At 42.7% G+C, this 27,295-nt stretch overlaps 1 protein-coding gene across 1 annotated transcript in view; it reads right to left on the reverse strand.

The window, feature by feature from the left end:
- The window catches only part of TTLL10 (tubulin tyrosine ligase like 10), a 46,029-nt gene extending 29,502 nt beyond the window's left edge, over positions 1-16,527 (reverse strand). Inside the window, 1 exon segment of the mRNA XM_040585697.1 lies at positions 16,353-16,527. Within this exon segment, the coding sequence (XP_040441631.1) occupies positions 16,353-16,527 (175 nt within the window).
- Between the last annotated feature and the right edge of the window lie 10,768 nt (positions 16,528-27,295).

Below are 27,295 nucleotides of genomic sequence, written 5' to 3' on the forward strand. Positions count from 1 at the left end.
AACAATAGAAAGCAAAACTGCTTGCCATCACAGGTGCACATGGAGACTGACGCTAAGGCTGTGCTCTCCTGCAAAGCTGTCTGTCTTGGAGGCAGAGACGCACGGGTGCACCCCCCTCAGCCAAGTATATATTGCATATTCTGGGGCATCTGGAAGATCCCAGGATTGTGTGGCTCATCTTTGCAGCAGTGAAATGTCTAAATTAATAACTTCAGCAACTCACTGCCACATATATATATATCATGCCTTTTAAAGCTGGATTGGACACTGAACAAAAAGTTTAATACATATATATATATATATATATATATCATGTCATGCCTTTTAAAGCTGGACTGGACACTGAACAAAAAGTTTAATACAAAACAGAAAGCAGTGTAACGCGCAAGGACCACGTTCTGATTTTACTCACAGAACAGATCACATGTGGTTTCATTGGGTTCAGTTCCCCACCAGGAGAGCCAACTTCCAGAATTCATAGGAAATGCAGGATGGACATGAGCAGGAGTACTAGTTGTGAATGAAAACCAAAACTGTTTTGTTTGTTTTTTACAGATAAACTTCTGCCAGGGTGTTTCTCTTCCCTGTTGCTGCAGCAGAGGGTCACTACACTATTCAAAGTGCCCCCCCTCCATTTGCCTTTGCTTGCTCTTGTCCCTTGACATATATAGTCAAACTCCAGGGGATGGGCAAGGGTGAAATTCCATTTCATTATGGAATGAAGCCATTATAAAATTAGGCATCTGGGCTGATTCAGTAGCAGAGAGATGCAGGTTCTCAAATAATTTGTGGCATTTTCAAAGGTCGTGGGGTACTGAGCACCCAAATCCCTCTGAATTCCCATTGATTTGGGCACTTTGCTGCTTTGGCTCCTTCCAAACCACCAGCTGTGAGTTCTCCAGTCGTGCCTGCACCCTGCTGCATCCCTGTGAAGCTGGAATAACCGCAGTGACCTTATTGAACTTCCCCAGCACACCAATGCTGTCAGCACTGCCAGCGGAGAGCCAGCCTGTCAGGGATGAGAGCTGTTACAGACCCAAAGCCATCCCCGTTTGCACCGAGCTATGTACCTTTGCCTGCCTAGATGAGTTTCAGTGTTCTTTTATTTACTGTGGTATTTTCTCCAGGCATTTTATTTCATATACCGTTTTGGGAGGCTCTCAAAAGCTTTCTAAGTACAAACCATTGCTTGGCAGGACTTTTCCCGAGACTAGACAAGTTTCTCATTGCTGTACCAGTCAGGCTAACTCGGCATGCGTCCCCTTTCAACAAGCCCTTTGGTTCATTTCGGAATCCACAGCAGCTCAAGTCCCGACCTGTCTCTTGGATGCCTCCAGGACTCGGCAGTGATGCCAGTGAGCTGGAGTCGGAGGCTCCACCCACCGTCCAGCAGCCAACCCTCCTTGGCGAGGTGAGAGGGATGCCCAGATGCTCTCAGAAATTAATATTGGAATATTTCTTCCCATGGAAGCTAATATTCCAATAGTCTAGGGGCAAACTATGGCAATTGTTCCAGTAGAGTTTCAAGGCAATCAGATCGTTATGGGCTATGTCTCACTTTGGTTATTTCTTTCAGCACCTTGTGAGCGCTTCAAACCCTGACAGGGCCCCATCTGTTGCTGCGAGTTACTGGCAGTGTGTTGCAGTTCAAAGAAGCAGTTGCTTCACAGTGTCAGATGGGGCCAAATTTTCATGCATGTTGTCAATCGTGTATTGCATAAACCGCAAAGACCATCCCACGGAGCCATGCTGCTAGCTATTTTTATTTTTCCCCCATGGAGAACAACCCAGTGAACTTAACCATTTATTTGGCACAGCCAGTCATCTGCAAACTGTTTACTCTGCCCTGCTATAGCTTCAGATCAGGAAAGACTCCCTCATAGTGCTCCAGAACTTGGCTTCTCCGTTAAGATGCTCAATTAGCATCTACCGGTTCAAGTCCTTGTGACATAAATGGTCACTGTAAGCTAGGCTGGAGAGACCCTTGCTTCAGCCCGGTCACTAAATATCAGTAGAAGGTCATTGTGATTTTGGCAACATCAACCTGGAATAGATGTGGACTGCTCCCTTAAGAATCGAGCTACATGCAGATGCAGCCTGTACATTCTATTTTAAAAAAACATTCAGTATTCTGGTGGCTTTTTACAGACAGAGCTAGCTTCTGTCTGCATCAGCTACCTGCACCAACTACTTGTCCCTTACTGGAAAAGTACAGTCTGCTATGAATAACCGTGTAGCTCGATGACAGATTAACTTGTCTTTGATTTATCAAGTTTTTGAAAATGCCCTGAAGGGCTGGTTAGGTATCAGTACGTCTGACAGCTACAGCTCTGGCCTTGAATGGCCTCCCCAAGATTGATGCTTACAGTGCTGAAAGAATGATTAACTCTCCATTTCATTGCCACAAAACCAGCGTCTCCCGGCTGCTTATGCAGTGTTTCTGCAGGGAAGTGCACCTCGCAGTAGAAACAGAAATGAGTAAAACGTACAGTTAGAATCACAGCCGACCTCTCAAGCTGAACCTATAGCATTAACTGGCAAAAAAGTAAAATTTTCCAGTATCAGCAGTGGTTTGACCATAGTACTTGTTAATAGAACTAGCTGAATTTAGAAACAGCGTATCAGAGAGATCCACTGGAGGTACAAACAGGAAAAAGATCAGGATATACTCAGGCACAAAAGGAATGAGGGACATGGCAGGCTCACACCCACATTTCTCTGAAACCCCTTAAATATACCCACTATGTACTGAGCCTTTGCTGATGGGGAGCTTTCATCCGGGATATAGTTCTGACTGAGGCCATAAAAAGGTTGCAAAGTGTTCAAAAACCAGATTCCTGGTTGCTGGAAATTTGAGAGCTTAAGCAAAACTGCTTTATTTTTTGTAACCACAAGCAAATGGAAAACCTCTGCGTTACAGACCCTACCAGCAGTTAGGGCCGGCTCCAGGACAGCAAACAGAGCAAGCATTAGGAGTCCAGGCCATGGGCAAATTTACCGGGGCTGGGGAAATGTGAAAAAAGTTGGGTACAAGCTGGAGGCCAGCAGAGAGGCATGTGTGAGGAGCCCAGGCTGTGGCTCTGGGTGCCAGGGTCCCTGCAAAGCACAGCTGAAGGGACTTGGCTCACGCAGTCATTTATACTGGGAATCACCTGGCCCTCAGAACCCGACCAGCAGTGACTCCAGCACAGTGCTGAGGCACTTCCAGGTAAGAAATGTGTCTGTCTTTAACTGCTCTGACCTGTTGCTGTAGTGCCTTGGAGCTGAGGCATCGGTGCCGGACCCCTCAGCACTGGTGCTGGCTGCTGGCTTGCTCCAACGTGGTGCAATCATTCCTTCTCCCGCCCAGAGGAAAGGTGCGTGTTGGGGAGAAGCAGGTGTTTTTCCCAGTCTGCTTCATTTTCCTGCTGCGCTCTAGAGAGAGTACGGACCTGCAAGCACTGGCATTGGTGTGGGCACAGAGGCAGCAAGTGCAGTGACTGAGAGAGCGTGAGGCTGGGAGGAGGAGGGGGGACTAAACCTCTTCCCAATTATTTAGCTACCAGCTTAGTAATATTGAAAATAAACCAAAACACATCCCACTCCCCCTGTCCCCTTATCCAGACAAAGGGGAGGAAAATGGGGTGTGACAGGGAATAGGAGGCCTCTAAGTCCCACCGTAGTCATGCCTGAAACTTCGAAGTTGCAGCTATGGGAGAAATCCAATTTAAAAAAAAGAAAGAAGAAGGAAAAAAGAAAGTTAAATGCAGGCTGTGCCTAATTCACTTTATTCACCACAGTTAGTCCTGCTTGTTGCTTTTAAAGGTATATTTACAGGCAGTTCCTTTGTTCTCAAACAGTTCTAAAATGGTCCTGATGTTGGGATGTGTTCTGAGATAAAGGCCAAAGACAATAACCAGTCTGAAAGAGTTGGGTGTTGTTAACTCATCCCAGTTTGCTCTTAGGTTCCCTTTATTCAGCGGGGTACTCGAGAGGACAGCCTCCCAGCCCTCGACAGCAGGCAGTGCATAATGGGTTAGGCTCGAGCACAGACATCCAAATGGGTTTGTTTAAAGCGGTGTTTGGTATGCAAACAAAATTAGCAACCCAGATGAGGCTGTTGCTCCCGTGTGTTTGCTTAGCTTCTCCCTGGCTGCGGCTCCCGGCTGGAGGGACTGAGGAACGGGCTTGATGTAGTCCCTTGTGATTTGTGTTTGGACACCAAAGCTGAATCTGTATTAAATATCAGATCCTCTTGCTTCTTCCAACCCCCCCCTCCCTTAAGATCTGTGGCTATAGCACTGTTTAAAGGTGAAGGAAGATGTGGGCTGGGCTGGGGAGGTGCCGCAGAGGTGCTTCCCGGGTGACCCCAGCCCCTGTGAATACCCCAACCTGAACTTGGAAGTGCTGCTGACCCCATGTACTTTTAAAGCAAGTTCACGCTATCTGGGGGGAAAAAAATTAAATATCTTTTCTTTGAAAAAGGTAGAGAGTTTGATAGAAGTGTGAATTACTCCTTAAGCAGCATCTTTAATACTTAAATCCACTTTCGTTGAGTTAAATGATCAATTATGTGTTCATAGTTTCTGTAGTCTAAATGTCCTGAACTTTGTTCTTGAATCGGTTTAGATTTAACAGTTGTGCCAGGAGGCGCTTGGTAAATTGACTGCCTTGGGAGCTGACTCCACCTCTCCTTGCCTAAAATAAACTGACAAGGGAATATGAAAAGGGCTTCTCCCGGGAGAAGTTTCTTAAGGGGGCTAGGTATATTTTTCTTACCCATTGTCCAAGTGTCTAATTAGCCTTCTACACTACATCTAGGGCTGATATTCTGAAGTTGTAAAGAACATTCATACCACACTGAGAACAATCCTTTGTATTAATTGTGCTTTCATCATGCTTAACGGTAATATGAAGTGGTTTTAATGCACTGGAATTTTTATTGCTTCATGATGACTAATAAGCTATTTATAAGGGTTCAAGCTGTTTTTCCCCTTAAATGTTTTGGTTCATACAAAATTCTAGGAAAACTAAATGCTTTTTCTTTGTCTTTGCTGAGCTCCCTGTTAGAGGTCAGCAGAAATCCCTGGTTTATTTTCATTTGGTTTTAAAATTGTTATTTGTAGGAAAGGAGGTGCTGAACCTGATTTTTCGTTGTTTTGTTTTTTTTTTTTTTTTTTTTTTTAACCCATATGTTGCTACACCAGTATATTAAACTTTAATGATAGTAAGTTAAAGCCAAATAAGAAGCCTGAATACTTGGAGTCTACAACAAAGTCTCTTGGTTATTTTCTTCTGCAACTGTCCAGACAAGTTATTTCCTGTGTGGGCCAGAGTTTTTCTCCAATTTTATCGTTGTGCTGGGTTTGGCTGGGTAGAGGCAATTTTCTTCATAGTAGCTGGTACGGAGCTACGGTTTGGAGTTGTGCTGGAAGCAGCACCGACGACACAGGGATGTTCTCGTTGTTGCTGAGCGGCGCTCGCACAGCACCAAGGGGGTTCTGCCTCTCGCAGCACCCCGCAGTGAGCAGGGGGGCACAGGGAGATGGGGGAGGCACAGCCGGGGCAGCTGCCCCCAGCCGACCCCAGGGACACCCCACAGCACAGGACATCACACCCAGCATGTCAGGCTGGGGAAGAAGAATGGGGGACGTTGGGAGCGATGGCGCTTGCCCTCCCCAGTCCCCGTCAGGCGTGCTGGAGCCCGCCCAGCCTGGGGATGGCCGAGCACCTCCCGCGGCGGGAGGCGGTGAATTAATTCTTGTTCGCTTTGCTTGTGTGGTTTTTGCTATATCTGTTAGACTCCCTTTGTCTCAACCCGTGAGTTTTCTCATTTTTACTCACAAATCTCTCCCCTATTCCCCCATCCCACCGGGGGTAGCGAACGAGTGGCTGCGCAGGGCTGAGCTGCCGGCCAAGGTTAAACCACAACAAACATGCAGGTAACACACAGTGGTTTGATCGCAATGCTGTCATCAGCTAACAGTTGCAAAGGGTTTGGGGGAGAAGGGGACGGTGCTCTTGTAAGATGAAGGCTACAGCATTAAGAGACCAGTGATGCGGCTACATAGTATTATGACAGCAAACAAAGCCAATTCTGAAACCCTTCTTAGTGCTCACAAGCAGCAGTAGGAGCCGTCAATAACACTTGCGTACTTAGGGGAGCCAAGCAAACAGGAGGTGTTTGAGGGCAGTGTTTGGTACAACTCTCTCTGCTGTGATGCTGTGCTTAATCATGCAGAAGTGTAATGGCCTGCTGCCTGATGATGAGAATGTACTTGTGTATTTTACCTACTGGTATGTAAAGTGTAACGCAACAGAGTATTCAGAACTCTATGCCACAGCACAAGCTGTAGGCGGGTAAAAAGATATTTAACTTTAGGAGAACCTGTGGTCATGTCAGAATGTTAAGCACATCAAGTTAAGGGCTTTAAGGTTTCAGAGGGACCAATAAGGCTGAACAATTTTTTTTTTCACAACTTTAAACCCAGTATTTGTCACTGCTTTTCAAAACTCTGAGTACCAAAACATAAGTCTAAGATTAATAAAATAGAGGCAGACCAAAATGAAAGTTTGCTCTGTGTCTTTTGCCCCCAATATAATAATTTGCTTACAAATTTTGTTACCAAAAAATAATAACAAAAAAATTCTACTAGGTACTAATAGTGAAAGCAGGGATTAAGGAGTTGTGCTTGTACCTACAAACCAAAGATGGTACTAGGTAGTCTGGAGTCTCCTGTAGCCTTTTGAGTATTGCTGAAGATATTCTAAATGGCTGGAAGGTTCCTACTTGCCTTGCTCTTAGGATAAGTCCTCAATCAACAAAGTGAGATGTAATTAGATTAGGCAGAAATACATCGCTTCGGTTTTCACCTTGTCCAAGCCCATGCTATCCGACAGCGATACATCTTTCTGCTCTCTGCTTCTCACTTCAGGTAGCCCACCCAGGGTGTTCACTTATCAGCCAAAGAAAGAGAAATAGTGGTTTTGCTGGAACAGATCTTGCTTGTGCCCTTCTCGCTGCTTTCTTCAGAGGGGAATTGTTTTGGGGTTTGTCCCCCGTTGTGAAGGTGGTATCTGCCTTGCTAGTTCAACAATCATAAGAGGGTATTCAAGTCAAAAGCCTCCTTGGCTTGTTCCAGACTACATTAAGTATGTATATGTTAAGGAGTACTAAGGGAGAGTTTAATGCTTGTATTCTGTGAGAGACTCTAGCTCCTGGCTTGTGTAAGGACCATTTTTTCTGGATAAAGGGTTTTTTTATGTGGGAGCTTATTGAGAAATTCTTCGTCCCTGCCCCAACACACTCAATGGCAGGTCCTTTTTATAGAAATCAAGGGTATTTCAAAGTACAGCTTGCTGAAATGCTGCTGAGTTGGTTTCAGTCTCACGTGGCTGGCTAGAACTTTAAGAGTGGGGTGAGGATAAGGCAATATTTCATCGGTGCTGTCTAGAACCCCAGTTCAGCTTCACAGAAGTGCAACCCCTTTGAATAGTTGGTCATAAATTTTGTCAGCCCTACACAGCCCATCTGACACAAATGCATGAGTAGCAGAGCTCCGGAGTGCACCAGGCATACAGCTGTGTCAGTGCCACATCATACCCCAACCAGGAGAATCCTCTGCAGAGCTGTATCCATACTGGGAAGCAGTTATTGCTCTGGGACAGGAACTATTAGACTGAATTAAAGCATCAGGGAATGTTGTTTACTTGGTTTAAACACACAGATTAATAATAAATTCAACTTGAGCTAGGTTAAGATTAAAGTCTTTTATTAAATAGACAACTAAAATGTCTAAAATTAGTAACATGAGCTCTAAGGCAGTGAAACAGCACATTAAATAGCACATAAGATATAAAAATATATCTATACAACAGCAGCTACTGAAACAGTTGTTCCTACTTCTACAAAGAAATCTTCATGTATGTGTTTATCCACACATATGGATTCTAGTGATAAAAACAGTGATGGTAGAGTATTCATCAGAATAATTGCAGTAGGCTACTGGTAACAATATCTGAGTGCAGCATGAGGGACTAGAGTCATATCTTCACCTCTTTCCCTGCTCTGAGAATGTATTATGCATACCTGTCCTTTAAAAAACTGACTGCATAGGACATCTCCAGGATTCTTTTTTATTACCAGTTTACCCAAGAACACATTTTAATAAAAGGCATGTAGTTCTTGTTTTCACTTCTGTTAAAGGTAATTAGCAAAGGGTAATGTGGCTGAAAGGTCAAATTTGTTTCATTTTGGAAAACACCATTAACTCCAAAAAACCCCCTTGAACATCACATTGAGCATCTCATGAAGACAGAAGTAGAAACAGCAAAGCTTCCAATAAGAAGCTGTAGCTTCTGTGAAATCCAAAGGGTAAGTGTTGGACAAAGAGAGGCATATAGAGGAAAGGAAAACAAGGAATCCAACAGCTGAAGTTCAGGGACAGCACAGGTAAAAACATAAAATGTAGTGGACTAGTATCTTGATGAGACAGTGCAATATACTGAAAGAAGTAGCAAGTTTCCATAAATTAATTGTACTATGAAACGGAATAACATTTGTACCCTGCAAAATGAGACTTGCCAGCATGAGTCATTTTAACCAGGACATAGATACCATCTTTACCATCTGAGCAAGGCGATTTCCTAACTGGGAAATTCCTGACAATTTGGTGAGACTTGATGTAGAGAACTATGCTATCCTCATTCTCATGCCTCGGGGCACAGGGCGCTCATCAGCTGAGGTCAGGAATCACGCTGCTGCCTCTCACTGCTGTTGTATTGCACAACTAGGGGTGCTGTATTAAGACATCCAACAACTGGCACAGGCTTTTGCTGCTCTCACCATGGGGAAGATAAAGGTTGGTAGCCATGTGCGGGGATTCAGAGCACTTCTCAGGGAGGCGACCTTTCTTATTGCATAATTTGGCTAACCACATCTAAAATAGAAGATTTGCTGAACTCAGGGCTTTGCAAACCCTTTTATTTTATAAGATACCCTTAAAAGTACTTTTCTGTCAATGTAAAGATAAAGCAGACCTTATTTGAAGTTGCAACGTAGTAACAGGGCGCACTGATCTGTTGCGGAATTTTGCTCATTTAACAAATTTCCAAACAGAAGCAGCTACTTCAAATGACAGCAGCCTCAGATGGCTAAATGGCACAAGGTTACCCAGCAAAATCCTCTTCATCTTAAGCAACAGCAAAAAAGCCTCAGTGTTTTCAGTATTGAGTATGAGTAACTCTTTACAATGAAGATTATAAGATTCAGAAACTATCGACCTCCTGTGCCACGGCACTGGGAGCTTTCAGCCATGCTTCCTCTGCACTCTGGCTGCCACCGCGAGCACCTATGGTCTCTGCTTAGCTGATTCAGTTTTATGATGTCTTTCTCAAAGCTACTGTGTTGTACCCATCAAATTTCAGGAAAGGCTGACAACAGGTCCAAAAGTTACTAACATACAATAACTAGTGGGTACAGGAGCCTAGTTTCTTCAGGAAGCAAGTTCAGAAAACATATCTTGACCTACCTACAAATTGTGGGCATGCAGGGTTATGCTCTCTTGACTTTTCTCCTCTCTCTTTGTAATTCTGCAGGCATTACAGTACATGTTTGAGTGTTAACAAGACAGGCAGAGGACCAGTGCACTTGAACAAGCTTTCAACATGAGCCCAAACTCCAGTGAGGAGACCCAGACATCGGACTTCATTGATTCTTCTGACAAAGGCAAGCTTTTTTTTCCTCTGTATTTCTGTCAAGACGAAGATTTTTGCCAATGCGATTGACGGCATTACCAGACAGTATTAGACAAAAATAGCTAGATCTAACTTTGCCTGGTAAGACAGCAATCAGCAGGCACTCAGGCTAAAGGAAACCACCAACATTAAAGGAGGAGTTTCTCCAGATCCAGGACTAAAAGGATAGGGCAGGGAAAGGCTGAGGGCCTCTCCCTTAGACAAAGCAATAACGAGTAAATATTTAACTTTAAATACTTGCTGATTATGAGGCAGTACAATTATGAAAACACAACTGTTTCCAGCTCACTGGTATATGAGTTCAAAAAAATGGTAAAGAACTTCACTTACCAACAGCTCTGTCCACTGCATCCATCCTGCTGTGAAATGGTTCACCATGCCAGCGTCTGGTGCAGCTCCGTCAACAGTAGCACAGCAAGACTACGGATGCACGTGTTTCAGCTGCACTCTAAAGACTGTGCACTCATCAATATTAAAACTCTCTTCAGTGAGACAACTTTTTTAGAATGAAGTCTGATGCAGACCAGACCTCCGACAGCTCCTAAACCATCCTAAGAATCAGTACTGCCTGTGGAATTGCCCTCCTGTGGAACTGATTTAGGCGAGATAAAAATCTGGAGGAGAAGGGGAGGGAGAGAAAGATACTGAGGCAGATGGGTTTTTTTCTGGGTTGCCCCTGGCTCTCATGACTAACTGTCTCCCTCTAAGACAAGATTGAATGGACACTTTCCTAAGCATACATCATCATGGGGGAGGGTAGGGGGGATTTCCCTCATCTCCATTTCATTTTCATTTTTTTTAAGTTGCCATTCCTGTGCCTGCTATGGATGCCCAGTTAGAGTTATCTTTTTATTTATTTACTCAACTCCATCCAAGGTTAGGACCCACAGTTTGTTTTAAGAAGAGGTGGATGGATGGGAGGTAGGTGTGCCCTCCAATTAATCTTATTTAAATGCTTGTTAAAAGCCAATTTGCAGAGTCACTCAAATTTCACACCATTTCCTTAATCCCTTGTGAACTAGTTACTCATTAACACAGAGGCTAATCACCAAAAAATGCTTCTCTGCTTCTTCCTTCTCTCTCTTGTTTTCCTGAGAATTACAACCTGCAAGGGCAAACACAAACCTGAGCTTGTTCCAATGCGTCAGCCAGTGGAGGTAAAGCAGGCACAGTCAGCTCCTTTCAAGCTGGTTGCATTGTAATGGAAACAAGTTTAAGTTACACCAATTGGTTCATTTTTCCTACTGTTCCTATATTACCTTGTAGTTTTGGCAAGAAATCATACGCCCAGCTTACTGCAAGGTATTGAAAAAACATTTAGAGTTTTCCCAGCGACACAGGCAGAGAATGCAGAATTTGCTTGTGCACCGCTGTGTTGCTACATCAGTTCTATTTGGGAGGGAGGGGGTTAATACTAAATTGAGGATGAGGAAAATGCTTTGGTACTGTGATTCAAACACAAATCAATATTTGGAATCCATTTAAAGATCTGGGGTGAGGAGCGTGGGGTCAGAGTGCATGTGTAACGTTGCCTTGTGTTTCTCACAGGAAGGAGCTGAATGCAAGGTCTGTGCACCATCCCACCTCGTTAGACCCCCAAGAGGGCTAAAATTCTATGGCCTTTCAGAAGCGTGGGCAGTATGAACGCTTTTTTGTGTAAAGATGAATCTTGGCTTGTATAATGGACTGCTCATGAGTTCTGACATGAATTCTTATCCTCTACAGGTGGCCCAAGGTGTCTGCAAAACACTGACTTGGATTAATCAGTCAAGGACTAGGAAGGACCTGCAGGGTAAGCAGAGGCTGGCCCTGGATATGTACATGCAGTTCAGGCAGGAGGCATTAAAAATCACTAGAGGAGGGCAAGATTTGTGCCTAATTTAGTCCCTGAATTTGGCCTGCAAACACATGCTTTGCTTTGGGTATGTGAGTGATCCCAGAATCTGCCTGCAGAATCAGATCTTTAATGCAGCAAGCAGTATTGCCACTAGCACTGCTGAAACCTGTGCTTTTTTACTAAAGCAGGTGGAACTGGACTGCCTGGCTCAAATATGATGCAATAAGTCACCAAGATAATGCTCTTACAGTAAGAAGAGGTCTCCTCAAGCACTTGCTCCTCTGTCACCCCAGGAAACTTGTTTAAATCTGACCTCCGTGTCACTTGAGAGCAGTACTTCTTTGTGTGAGGAATCCCAGCTTGTAACCAAAACCTCATCCAGTCTCACACTCAGTGCAGCGGTCTACGTGAGCTGCTACACAGAATGAGTTCTTGTGAGGCAGCAGCTCTTCATGTTCCTCTCCTTGGTTAGGTAGAGCAGGGTAAGCATTCAGTAGCTGCTCCTCACCCGGGTTAAATTCCTTTGTTCGTTAATGGAATGACTGGAGTGATTAACCCACCTGTTCCATAAGCTGGAAGCGCTGCCCGTAACAGGGCAGGTGATAAGGTTGAAAGTTCATAGGCCGTTCAACCATGGAGGCAAAATTGAACTGTAATTGGGAAAAATGACCTTTACAACCAGTATCCTGCCCTAACCACCTTCCACCGCCAAGCGTGGCAATGTTACAAGCAAATCCTTCAGCCCCCTGGACAAGGGCCGGGCCGTGCAAATACATCACCGCTCTCACCACCGCTGGGAGAGAAGGCGGCATCACCACGTCTCTGGGAAGACACGCGTGTTGTTTGTTAGAGCTGGCGTGTCCTGTCCCACCTCCTTCACAGCCACATCAAGGTTCAGTAGCACCTAACAGAGTGGTTTCCAGGAACTTCTTTGTTGGAAGTATTATAGCGGTTTACGATATCTAAAAATACTTGTTAATATGATAGCCATCATCCTTACCCTCTGGTCCAAATGTTCCACTTTGGCCTAATTTGTGGTACAATGTCTTTCTGTGAGAGCTCCTCCTGATGCATGTTGTTGTTTGGTTCACCCTTTAAACATCGTTACCAGACAGTGTTAGAGTAGATCCAAAAAATCCAGCACTGTCTAGTAAGATGCCCACAGAGGACCATAATCTGTCCAGCAGTTGGAGAAATGAAGCATCTATTAATGATTCCACATTCTTCAGGATGTCAGTGTTCCATAAAAACTAACAGAAATGGCTTGAGAAAGATTGCCTTACATCGCTGGTTGTGTAAATAATTTCCTGAATATGTGATGGGCAGAAGGAAGACTTTTGGTATTAAAGAATAGTTTGAAAATCATGGTGGATTTCAGGAGACAAAGGTAACGTAAAAAGCTGATTTAATAAAGATCTAAAATAGAAACATAAGGTTAGGTTCTATTTTAACATGAGGTATAAAAGCAGTGAGAGTTCTTGTGTTTTTCTTTCTTGGTTTCCTTATGCCCTCCTCCCTTTTGACTCGCAAAAATACCAATTCAAGTCTTTCCAATCAATTAAAAAGACATACTGAAAACTGGTATGTAATGAAAACAGCACTAAGGGCACAGAAAAGTGACAAAGATGGCCTAGCGTTTAACACAGTTAGTTGCTTTTACAACAAATACTTTATTGTATTAGCTTTAGTTTAAGGGATGCAGACAAATTTGAGTCTTACGTAGAACTGACAGTGAACAGAATTAGGTGTACAGTTGTTAGACAGCAATGTAATTAAGCATAGTCAACACTAATGCTAAAGATAATAAGGTGTCTGCTTTGTTTTCTTTTTTTTTCAGAAAGGGAAGTTTGCTGTAGCGCAACATGTAACAGAGAAGGTAAAAACCTAGCACGTTTCTCAGCCTTGAGCATTTCCCTGTGCGGGAGCTCTGTGTCGGTCTAAGCAGGGCTGTTGCTTGTGGACGCCAGGGTTCTGGCTCGGGCACTGACCCGCTGCATCACGCGCGAGAAGGCAGCACGATTTGTTTTGTCGTCCTCTCTTCACCACTTATTGTTAGTCTTCTCTCTCGGGGTACTAATGGCCTCTCACTCTGCGGTAGCTTAGAGCTCTGATCTGAGCTATACTGCGTAGGTAACGTTATACTGCATGTAATATTTATTGTAGCCATAAGATACTATAAGTGTCTGTGGATCCAGCACAGCATTTCACATGGTGTATATATACAACCTTTCTATCAAACTAAACTGTAAAGGAATACACTGCATCCGAGCTACACTTCAGTGAGTCATTCAGTTGACACCTCAGAACCGGGTTCAAGGAAACAACCAATCTTCTCAAGGCAAGTAATTAAAAACCACAGCACCCCACAGATCGGTAAGAGATCCTGGGAGGGAGGGTGGGATGGGGGTGGGCAGGATGCTGCTATTGTTGCATTTTGGTGCTTAACACCTGCCCATAAAGTCATGTGTCAGATAAAAACATCTAGCAGCAATAATACCCTTTGTCAGCAATAGCCTTTATAAATCATTATTTACTGTACCTTTAGTATCTGATAACTGGGAATTATATGGAGAATTAAAACAATACAGGAAGTTAAAGAACAAAAAGCCTCCATGAACCATTTAAGACAACATTCCCATTTCCACTAAGTCCCTTTAGACTGAGCCAGCTCTTGCAAGGTGACTTTAACTAGTATAATTAATTTAGGGAAAGAAACCTCACAGAATACGAATCAAGCCCATCATATTTTAAAATTATTTCTAAAATTAGTCCACTAAAGTAATGAAAACAACCAAAGGGAATGGGAGTTAAGTCTCATTCTCTTTCTCCCTCCACTCCAGGAAGTGACAAGTGGATGTAAAAGTACATCTGCATAAAAGCAAAATTTAAAATGTATACATTACATAGAAGTTCAAAGTTTTAAAATAAATGGCTTTGCTATTAGAACATTGTACCGGAGAATTCTAGAGGAATTGCTGTGAATTACAATAGCAAAGCTGAAAAAGTAAGTTCCACTTCTGATTTTGGCAGCCTAGTTATTAAATTATATTTAGATGAAAAGAACATTTTGCTTCTGAGAGAAAATTATGAAGAAGAAAACTCCAATATTACATTTAAAGAAAATGTGTACATTCATTCTCTGGAAAGCTACTGTTGTTTAAAAGTAAATAAAAAGAATGTTTGGAGCAGACTACCTACATTCATCTTACTGCTACAAAATGGAACATTTTCATTTGAACGTATTCTATTATTGCAGTGCTCTGCTCCACGTTCTGCACAGTTTTCTATTTACAGGCTTACTTGAACATTACTTTACCATTCTATAATAAGGATGAGATTTTCTTACGGTTGCTTTTACCCTTTACTCTAGAACCCAAAGCATTTAATTTTAAATTTACTTATGCTTGGGGAGATTTGACAGTCAAGCATGGATTTCTCTATTGGCCACTAACCTCTGTTTCCAAATTCGCTGTTGAACTTTTCCACGTTGTACACGAAACACCATAATCATCATTACCAGGCAGTATTAGAAAAACAGAAAACATCCAATGCTGCCCAGTAAGATGGTAATGGCATCTCAGGATCATGGTCTACAAACAGCAGATATACCACAAGCTAGAAAGCCTGGCTATTTGGAGTAGAGGAAAAAAAAAGGGGGGGGGGGGGGAGGGGGAGAATACCACCCATAGAGCTGTCCCTCCTTTGTGATTTCAGGAGTTATCAAATGCTATTCATTTGGGAGAGCCAGAAGCCACAATGTTCTGAAAAGTTATCCCAGAAATTTGGTACAGGTTGTATAGTCCTGCCTCTTCCCACCAGCCTCAGCCTCCCCACACGCACCTTCAGAATTGTCACTTACCAATAAGTGGTCTTGTTTATAGTTACACCTAACAAAATACCCTTATGAACTGAAAAATGGTACTTGAGGCATGAGCTCTAATTGCCCTGTCTGCTACTGCAAATTAAAGATGAGGGGAAATGCAAAATCCAAGAAGCAACGTATGTTTGCAGACTTAGGTATATAAATCTTACCTTTCTTCCAGTACCTCCAACCATTTAAGCTTTATGTTTTTATTAGGCAATTCATATTTGCCGATTCCTTCAGTCACCTTTTAATCAGATTTATATTTGGGGAGTCCAAAGATCTTTCAGACTGTGGTTATTACAAAGAGACTGTGAATATTAAAATGCTAAGAATATTTGGAGCCTTTTACTCTTCCCATTAACTCTTAATGCTCACAAGATTTTTCCATGTGTCGGGTTTTTTACGATAATTGACTCATATACATTAAAAAAAATATGCCTAGTCCTCTAAACAGCTCTGGACCTGCTTAAGAAATTACTACAACTTGCTCACCACCAAGAAACTCAGCATTGGCATTTAATACCCTTGAAAAGAAAAGGCTTGTAACCTGACAAACATACCTTCCAGTGCATTCTGAAACCCATTGGAAATCTCTGTTTGCCAGACACTGCTGATAGAGAAACCTTCCACAGCCTAGTGGCCACCGTGTGGTGTTTGCCATCCTCCTCCTCCACCCATTTCCTCCTTCACCTGTGCAGTCACTAAGTGCATTAACCAAACCCAGGCCATTTTGATCAGTGATAAGGTACGACAATAAAATGACTCAGCAAACGTTGAGGAATGCAAAAGGTGCAGCTAAAAGTAAGGAAAGATAAATTTTTGTTTGGTTCAACTCAACTCCAGGTCAGAAAGACTAAATTCCTGAATAAAGGGAGCTAGCATTTTAATTTGCAAAAGCAGCCAGAACAAAAATACCTGTACTGCTTTCACTGAGGACTTCAACGCTGCCGTAAGGTGAAGGCCATTCCGGAACTCTTGGCAGCACAGTAACCATTTGAACAGCAGGACTGCATTCAATATGAGGATAGATGGTGAAAAGAAAGTGAAAAATAGCTACAACAAAATGTGGTGAAATGACAAGTAACGTCATTGTTGCAACTAGAATCTCATCCCAGTTTAAGATAACATCTGTCAGGTAATTATGTACATTACCTGATAGTTTAGATGGGTCACTACACAGCGTTTAACACCTCCTCAAGATTCACTTCAGAGAAATTATAGTCAAATTCTGATGTAAGGAACTTACATTACAAAAGTTCTTCCATGAGGCTACCCCATACTTCAAAGTCCTGTAATGTACACCGTGCCCTTACCATGGCATTGGAATACAAATACATGCTTGAATCCCGCACTCCATTTCAGGTTGACATTCTGTAAGGAGTTAAGTAAACCACCACCAAAAAAAAAAAAAAAAAAAAAAAAAGAAAAGGAGGGTTGCTTTTGCTTTTTGCATTTTGGTTTTTTTTAACAAGATGACACTGCACCTCATCAGTCCCACTAAAGCAGGTAACAAGCTGACACGCTCCACTTCTCCATTACAACAGAAGGTGTCTTTCCTACATCAATAACACGGAATAAAGTCAGTCAACAAGATGGAGACAATAGCTCTTTGTCTAAAGGACCCTACATGTTAGATGTGATAGCTGTAACTGAAATAAAAGTAGGTAGAAGAGAGGCTTTCTGAACAACAAAACCCCAGGCTCTATTAAACTCTCTTTTGATATATAGCAACCAGATCTGTTATCCATTTAATATGGATAAACACAATTTGCTAGAATGACCACAGTCTACAAAAATCCTGTGATGCTTAGTTATAATTAGAGCAAAAACATACAATTGCACATGACTGACTCTGGAAATGTTTAGCTAACTGACAACAACACTGTAGAGAATAAGCTAAGATTCTGGCTGATTTTACCCTTGTTGCCTGAGGTCTAGCATCTCACCAGGGTGAGATTAGTAAGCCTTTTTCTTTGCTGCCATATTGATAGAACAGTGAAGTGGAAGTAGCCAAAAGTTTGAAGTTCTCATTCTGTTGCTTCAACTTCTATTTTAGAAGGTTTTGTGGCTTTTTTCTTTTCTTTTTCCTTTTTCTCCCTTTCCCTTCTCTTTGCACTCTGGCAATTTTCTTTTTCAAATCTTACAGATGTTTTTCAAGTAAGGTAGGTGCATTGAAAGTAGATGTTTGCACAATTGTACTAGAACCATATCATACAGAGTCCCACTTAATGGCCAGAATTAAGTAACTGATATAACAAGATGTTGTCTGCCAGTGTCCCATTGGTACTGACGTGTCATATTTTAACAGCACAGACAATACGTCTTTCATTGCTTGAGAAGTGAATCCTTCCTATTTGGCATCCACACTGGTGGCTGAACAGCTGAATTTTCATTAAATCCTTAGAGAATGAAGGTGATGAAGCCAGGTAAAGTGGCCTGGATTGTCAGACCTAAAACCCCTAACAAATGAAACCAGACCATGGGTGGAAGGGTCTGTTCAGCAGCGCAGAACCAAAGCCCAGAAACACATTGAGAGATTCTGACTGGGGGTTCGGTCTCCTCTGTTGGGAGAGTTTTATGTGTCTGTGAGGTAGACATTTTGAGGGGGGGGGGGGTCAGAACAGATAACAATTTCGCTGTTGCCACGCTTGAACCTTTGCCATCCCTTTTACTGTCAAGTAACAAAAAGGCTTTTTTTAAGCTCTTTGATTTGGACATTGATCCAAGAGCTCAAACCGAGAGTTGTTATGCTACAGACTTACAGCGAAGGATGCTGTTCCACGGAAGCCATATCTTCAAAAATACATTCGTAGATTTGTCTAAAGTCATGAAACTTAGTCCCTTTAATATGCACTATGACATGATCTAACCCATCACTTTAGAGTGAGCGTGGGATCATACGTTTCACCGTACCGATCTAGTTCGGCCCTCAAACATGACGTGTGATTTCCCTTTGCTGCAAGTGGAAGCTGCTGCAGGGATGCAGGTTGCCAGTGCTTCCTACAGCTGAGGTGGGCAAGGGAGCGTTTCTCCCTCGAACTCAGACTAGAAAATACTTGAGATGTCAGTGTTTATAGAGAACATAGAAGGCTGGGTTTTATCAGCCCAACCCAAACTAAATTTTCTGTGATTTAGTATTTCTGATGACATCTCAAAGATGCCATAAGGGCAATTCAAGGCAATCACCATTTAATTTCTGATGTAGTGGGAATCAACCCAACAGGAAGAGCTGTTGGCACGATCCTGCTGTTTTCCAGTGTCGTGGGAGTATTTCAGCCTGATGCAAAGTATTTTTATCAATGGCTCAGCTAGAAGGTGACATCTCCTGCTTTTATAAGCATGAGAAAAAGTCCTAGGTATATATGCTAAACTAGTAAGTCACTGCCCTATGGCATTCAGCACCAATCCTGCCCCTCCTGGGTCTCAGCGGACCTTTCCCTAAGCCAGTTTCTTACTATTGGAACCTTTCAACAATTTCAGAGCTGTTGCACTGACCCAGACACATGTTCAAGCCATAACCCATGTATGTAAATGCCTCAAACTAACACTTAAAAGGTACAAAATCCAAATCCTGCCAAGAGTTTCAACAAGACACTTCTTTCTGTGTCCAGAAGGTACAAAATGGTGCGAGTGCACTGGTACCTAGCGAGCAGTATTATACAATCTCTCATATCCCTCCTGCTCACCAGAGGTGGAGAACACCTAAAATAAAGAGATACTTCAATAGGAAAATGCTGGTTCTTTCTGCAACAGGTGTAGGGAGAAGGAGAAGTCAAAAGGGATAGGAAATAAGGAGTTTATTAGTGCCTTTTCCTTTAAGAAGTCTTTCACCCTCCTGACTTTGACACATTTTGTGATAGAGAAAACCCCTTGAGGTCAAATCAGCTCTAAGCTTACTCTAGCTCTCACTAGAAATGCCCTGCCTTCTCCTAATGCTGCTTGAAAGGTCAAAGTTTCCTCCCTAAAGCAAGGAGAGTACATTAGATGGGTTCACTGCAAAAAAACCACAAGGTACGTGAAGGGGCAATGGGCATTTTTCATCCGTGCCACACAACAGCCAGGCACAGTCTGTCAGAAAGCCTCAGCCCAGGTGTTTGGGCAGCTCTCCAACGACCTGGAGAGAAACATTGTTGTCCATCTTCATTTAAAGCTCCTTCATTTCTTACCTTGCCTTTTGTAATTGCAAACAAAAGGCTAAGTAATCTATGAGGGAGCGAGAGGCAACATATACACCTGTTCCAAAAGAAATTAAATTGGATCAATCAATTCCCTTCACACATGCCGAAAGAAAGATTGAAAAAACCAAAAATGCCAGCCTGGATTAAATTCACTGCGGACAGGTGGAAGACCTCAGTGCATTACTCAATTTCTTACATCTCCTTATAGGAACGGAAAAAAAGGTGTCTTTAATTAAAATCCTTTTCTTAATATACCATCCCCTCCACTGACGATTTTTGCAATTCATTCATTGTGTCTGTCCTGACTCCGCAGGCTGCACGCCGACAGCCATGCACAGCCCCGGTGCAGCAGAAACAGGACGGTGAAGGTGGCACGAGGGGGCGGAGGGGTCTGGGCCGGTTCGGTTCTGCCCCCACTCCCCCCAGCCAGCCCCAGCACGGACCCCCGTGGCTGCCGTGTCAGGCTGATGGGCCAGGAGCGGGGTCTGGCTCATGGCGTGTGACTCTGAGAAGACAACACCGCGCTGTGGTGCAGCCAGGAGACCTGCCAAGCCATCCGGCCCTCGCTCCATGCCCAGCACCCGGCAGAGCTGCCCCCCCGGGGGTTCGGCTGCCCAGCCCGGCTCCCGCAGGCCGCTGCATTAACCATCTTCTTCACAATCTCTCCTAAACCCGTTTCCAGTGACAATACCGACTCTTTACTGGTGTACAGTGTACCAAGAGAGTACGGTCAGCACACCGTAGGTCAGGCTGCTGCTTCCACCACCTTCACAAGTCTACCAGAACCACATCCCAGTGCTGCGCTGACTCCCAGTCCAAGCTTCACCAGTCCCTCCTTAAGGCCATCTCCCGTACTGACTGACAGGAGCTAAATACCTGAAGGTTAAGTTAACCAGGAGAACATGCATCTGGAGTTTAAACAAACAAACAAAAAAACCCCCAAACCACAAAAAACCCCACAAACAAACAAAAAGCCCCTCCCCCCCAACCCCCACCCCCCCCCCCCCCCGAACAGGTTTTGTACCTAAGCTGGGGAACAGTAGCGCGCCACGATTAATTACAAAGGCACGTATTTCTTAGCTGCGTAATGCAGTTCTAATAAGCCATCCTTATACCTTGCTGTTGTGTTAATCATTATTGAACCTGACAACGGCTGGTGAATTTTCTTTTCAAAACTTCCTATCACTTATGGCCTATCTATCATCACAGTGTAATGAAAATGATGTCTTTTGCAGGGGGGGAAAAAATATCTAACGTTGTAACAGACAAAAAACTGTGAAACAGTTTCCAAGAAGACCCAAGTCCTTCACAGGGCTCTTTCTGAAACTCTTCAAGTTTATCTATTAAAATAATAATAATTTTGGTGTGCCTAACTGCTGTCAATAACAGATCCAGCACAAGAGAAAGAGTCTGTCATCTTCTGCACAGTCCTGCATTTGTTTATTTTCCCATTAGTACCATGGGAGACACTTTATATAGAAAACAAGACATTTCAGAGGTGAATTATAGATAATGAATTCAAGGAAAACTTACCCTGCATACAAAAATGTGGCAATTTCATGCTTATATTAGCAGGCAAAAGGCCAACACCAAACCTTGATCCCTACTAAGATGTTATACATCTCCAATACCAAATATAAAGTTAAACCGCCCTTATCATCATAAGATTGAGAACAAAAATTAACTTTTTTTTTTTATCATGGGTTTAGTAAATGGAGTAGCTGCTACTTTAAAAGTTTAACAGCGACTAGTATGAGTTAGGAAAATAATTTTATAAAAATTAGATTAAATGGTTGTGTAATTTTGTGTGATATTTTGAGAACTGCGTTTTGATCTATAACATGCAACTCTGTACACTGGATGGAAAGAACTTTCACAATTCTTTTTCTTTACTGCAGGAGCTGCCAAGAATTTCATGAACTAAGGAATACTTTGCTTTGTGTTCCCCAAGAAGGTTACTCAGAGACACAGCCAATGCTGTATAATCAACATACCATAGCCACCTGCTAGCCAAGGCTGTGCTTGCCATTTCAAACCATAAGGCACAGAACCCCCAAAAACGCATGGTATACTACACAAATGAATTATGGATTCTATTAACCAGCTCAACCTGCATGAAGACAAGTCAAATGGAAGCATTCACTTTCAATGCACACATTTCTCAAATGAAGCTTCATTTCACACCCAACAGTAGTTCTCAATCTTTGGCTTCTTTAACACTAAACCCCACATGTTTGTTTCTATCTAGTTCAGCAAAAAAACCCAAAGTAGTTTGTTAGAAATGTTTAATTCCCATTGGACTAATAAACAGTCTCAGCTCTTTTATTAAGTCTGTTTTGAGTGAGACTTATTTAATACCTAGCAAACACATGAATTATGAGTATTTACCAAAAAAAGAAAAAAAAAAATTGCAAACTATCCAATCAGCTTGCTGCTTACATTACCACTGCCAGTGAAATATGCAATTCATGCCCACCAGAGGCCTGAGGATTAGGAGAATTTCTGGTTCCATAGAAGATGGCACTTTGTTTTAGTACACTCATTGCAAGCGTGACAACAGTGCAGAATTAAATCAATTAAATGCTTTGTCTTGAGAGAATAACACTAAGTTCTTATGGCAGAAGCAGGACAAGTCTAAGATACATCATAAAAAAATAAAATAAAATCTCCAAGCCAATTAATCTAGTGTATACCTAATATATTGAGAAATAGATCCTCCCTTTCACCTCCTTTCCTCTCCCCAAGATAGTATTTTACAGGTAGGCCAGCAAACAGGGGAAACAATCCTTCAGTCACATGCAGAACTTTTCAGAAGTGGCAAGTCAAGAAGAGAAGGAATGAAGAAGAGAGGAGAAGGAGGGAAACACGAAAAAAGGTGGTTATAACCTTACCGTTGTGAAACATCAAGGCAACAAAATGCAAAGTAAAAAACCACAATGCAAAAAAACTCCACCACCAGAAAACCCCAAACGCCCCATCTCATTTTTCTGAGTCCTCAATAGTGTGCTTTCTCTAGCTATTCGGTACCCATGAAATATAAAACCACCCTAATGGTCGCCCAGGTTACCGACTTCATTTAGTTAATCATCACCATTATTACCAATGTTCAGGCCTTGAGAAAAAAAGGAAAGAATGACTGAAGAGGAGTGGAAAACAAGGGACTTAAATGAACCCCACCCCCACTTTTTTCTGTTTTTTTGTTGGGTATTTTTGTTGGTTTTTTTTTTAACTGCACTAGTAATTAGCTTTGTACCTATATTACCTTCCTTCCTCCTCCCATCTTCTGCTTCCTTACTTGCCTCCCCCACTTCACAAGTGCAAGGACAAAGTTCCAGCAGCCTTAAAACAATTGGGTATCAATTATCCTGCAAGTAGGAATACAGAGATGCTCATTTTTACCCAGGTAGCTGCAGGTCTGAAAAAGAATGCAGCTCCAGTAGGGGAAAAAAATAACTTGTTAGTTAACCTGTAGGGCTGAGCCTTAATCAATAGTCAACGACGATGAAAAGAACAAAGCATGTGAAACTTAAGCCTTTATATCTTTGAGCTCCATCAGATAAAAGCTATACCTGGAGTTTGAAAGGACAGACAGGCTTATTTGAAAGCTTAAAAGCATCAATGCAAACTAAGTTCTCTTTTAGAGTTCAGACTGCTTGTTGATTCATGATTATTTCTGCCACACGCTGAGATTAAATAAAAGTAAGACCCTAAAACTGACTTATCTGACTCTAACGACAGAGCTATTTAAAAACCTACTGATTAAAGTGAAATGTGCATCTCAATTGTAAAATATAATTTCCTTGGGCCACTTTCCCCTGCCCAAAATATGGTAAGAACACTCTAATTAACTTGTTTTGCAAACAAAATGTCTAACAAATGAACATCTGATTGCACATATTTTATATCCAGTTTGCATTTTTGTAATTCTAAATCTCATCATGTGCCTTTTTAGTAGAAATGCAGAAAATTATCGCTTCAGCCTTCCTTGAAGTTTTTTAGACTAAGGACACTAAGAAAACTCTATTTCTTGCATAAGTAAACCATCACAAAGAAAGGGAAGCCCAGGAGACTTTAAAAAGTATTATGAATAGCATATGGGAACAATTTTCAAACACTATTATTAACTGGTATGTATCTTAATGTGTTCTTTCATTGATTTTGAGTCCAATTAAATTAAAAGCACTTCTTCAGGAAGGACTTTCCTTATCTTTCTGAAATAAAGAACTACTACTCAATTTTTATACAGGAATATATACCAGTAAAACTGTGTCACCAGGTCAGTGTCAGGACTCACACTCCTTTGAACTCGCTCGCTGCCCAGACCAACATTTCAGTTCGTGTTAAACAGGGGCAGGCTCCAGACCAGGACTGCCCAGTATAACCATCAGAAGAATTCAGCCCCTGCTCCATTTGAAAAACTGAAGAGCATCGCTCTATCTGGCATTTCGAGTTCTGTGCTGGTCACCCTCAGATCTCAGTGACTTTTGTAAGATGCCAGATTTTTAAGTTCTGTTAAACTGTTAAGTTCTGTTAAATTGTTAGATTTCCCCAAATGTATTGAAATAGCCAAGGCTGTGTTCGTGATTACTTCGGCGAGTAAGTTACTTCATGTGAGAGGTACCTTTGCCTTCACTGGGATTATCGCTCACTGGGCAGAATGGGAAGAGGGGACAGAACTCTGTGCTCAGCTAACAGTTTCCAAAATCCCAGAGTTCATATAATTTTCTACAATTCTGTAACATTTTGGTTGCCGGAATTTAGTTGCATATATACCAAAGAGTGTCTTAACAGCCAAAACTCGCATTCGGTAACAATTTATAATAATAAATCAACAGTTAAATTAATGAATTTTGAGAACGATCTAGACCCCCACAAAGCAAAGGTGCTTTCGAAAGTCTTGTCATATAACACCTCCAGCTCCATGTAGGCACTTAAGACACCCACATTCACAAGCTGCAACAGAAGTTCAAATTAAAAAAAAGCTATCAAAACCAATTAAAAAGACTGAGCTCATTCTGAATTGGCAAAGTCAAAATTAAATGTTAGAAATATATAATAAAACCTTTTAACTGGCCTAATTATTTTGGTATTTGCATACAGATAGAACAGCACACCATTTTTCTATATTAATGCTGTTCTCTGAGATGGAAGCAAGCATAAACTAATCTTCTGTTACAGAGGAGTCTAGAATAAAGAAAAAATATTTAAATCATAGTTTTTTCAAATAAATTGAAGTCAGTTGAATTTAAATACTTGCAACTACAAGATGAAAATATCGGGGGGGGGGGGAAATCAATAATTAACCTCACTGAAAATGAGGGGTAAATAAACTAGCAATACTTCATGCATTCCTGACAAATTTTTTCAGAAAAAAGCTATTAAAGACCTTCTTGAAACTAAATAAATCAAACAGCCTTCAGATCAGGACAAGCTTTGCCTCCTTATTTCTGAAAAGTTGGACACACTGAAATTATTTTGGCCGACAGCTGAAATTATTTCAAGCTTTGTGCCTCGCAGAACTTTCTAGAAGGCTGTTTTACTAAAGGGGTGGAGGGAACGAGTGAGCAAACATTTTCTGCTGACTCCCTCAGTGTCTAAAAAGCCTAGTGCCTCTTCCTGAATCTGGGCAGATGAATTATACAAGAAGCCTGCTTGCTTACAAAACACCTCTTACTCCTCATCCAAAATTATCACAACAGTATCACCCACCAGCTGCTAAGCAAATTATAAAAGACGAGAAGGGGCTTTTTAGGTGCCTCGATCTTCCAGCCTGAGAAAGCAGCACAGCTATTGCATCCAACCCACAACTAGACTTCACACTTCACAAATGAAGCAAACCACTTTGTTTTGTCTTCTGTCTCTTTGGTGTCCAACTAGCCAGCGCAAGTAAAGGCTAGTCACGGCTGGCACGGGAGCTCCGTAACGAGAGTCAACTAGCACGAGAGTGAAGAGAAGACTTAATTATGCTCACTTTGTCATGCACAAAAAAAAGCCTCGGGTAAGAAAAGAATAAACAAAATGAACCCAAAATGGCTCCTCCATGCCATGAGCGGAAACCGATGACTAAAGCAGAAGATCTTTCCTTGATTTCCACTTTAAACAAAGGTGGTGTTTGAAAAATTCCAAATCCGTTTCCCTCACTTCCAGCACCCTAGCTGAGGAGTCACTTCTGCCTCCAAAAATCAGTAGAAAAGCTAAAACTAGAGGATTAGGCATTTTGCAATTGCAATAAGATGCATTAAAATGCCAGCTAATTTAAAAACTAATTGAGAAATGGCAATCGCTACACAGAAACTGAAAGGGAGCCACTAGCACACTTGTATTTAGAAACGTCAGTGGTGCTAGTACCGAAGCTGGAGGCTCTTTGAAAAGCAAGGATTCCCTTTTGAGAGAGCCCTCTTAAATTTTATACTCCTGTTCTTTTAGTCACAGTAAACCTTTTCCAAAGACACCTTTTTTTCCAAGCTCACCCTGACATCTCGGCGAAACCAGCTTTCCCCCACTGGCTCCCTCCTATTCAATTTCTCGGTTCTGCTTTTACCTGCCCTGACTGGTTTGGCTAGTTGTAAAATGAACGTTTGAATTCAAGTGCTGTTCTCCCCTCCCCCCCAAACTCCGCGCAGACAAAACCTGATATGTATAACAAAACCCTCTTTAATCTACCTGGGGAAAGAAGGAGGAAGAGAAAAGAGGACAGAGTCCTATAGAAAGTTACGTTGAGAGGAGAGTATGGACGAACAGGTTACGAAAGGCATTAAAGAAGCCATTCTCCACGCTAGTCAGATCGCTTTTTACCACAGTACCTGGACACTATGGCTTACCAGGACCATGAACACACACACACGCAAGCCACTTCAGTGCTGGAAGCACAACCACCTTCTCCCCAACCAAGATCATCAGCCTTCGAGTGGGTAACAAAAAGGACGAAATGATCATCAGGAGAGCGCGTACAAGAGTTTTCGTCTTCTGATCTTTCCGTGTCCTGGAAAAGACGAACTTGGAGCGAAAGGCTTTCGCAGTGAAAGTCACACGAAACAAACGAAGACAAAAATATAACTGTACCTGAAAAAACAACACACTTGGAAATTGTATTAGACTACCGAAACAAAACCAAAATTTAAAAAAAAGGAAAGCAAAGCCCTGAGAGGCGCAGAGCTTCCTTCGCAGCCCAGAGCGATGTTGCTTGTTTAAGCTGGAATTGAGAAGAGACGGCGAGTGTCTAAGGCTCGTCTTACATGCAGCCCCGCGCCCTCCCCGCGCAGGTGCATTCCTGCCCAGCCTCCCCCGGCTCAGCCCCCGACAGGTGTGTCCTGCGGGAGCGGCCGGGCCCAGCCCCTGCCCAGCCACGCTGCGGCCCAGCCTCTCGAGGGGCTCCGGGCCTGGCCCGCCACGCTCCCCATCCCCATCACTGACCGAGCGCCGATCCGGCTCCCACACCGCCGTGCGCTGGCGTGGCTCCCGCCCCGGCCGGCTGTGCAGCTTAGGGCGCGCTGAAGCACAGAGGTCTGCCAGCACCCCCAAGTTCAGGGCAAAGGGGCGTTCTTCCTCCGCTTCCAAAACCAGCCTCCAGACACTGTCGCAAACCGCTTCCCATCCGCCGACTGCCACAACCACCACACTGCTAGGCTGATATTTTAAAAGCCAGCTAATTGTTCAGTCGACCAGCATGTGGCTCCCGTT

This window comes from Falco naumanni, chromosome 3 (assembly GCF_017639655.2).
Source record: "Falco naumanni isolate bFalNau1 chromosome 3, bFalNau1.pat, whole genome shotgun sequence".
In the NCBI taxonomy this organism is placed as follows: Eukaryota; Metazoa; Chordata; class Aves; order Falconiformes; family Falconidae; genus Falco; species Falco naumanni.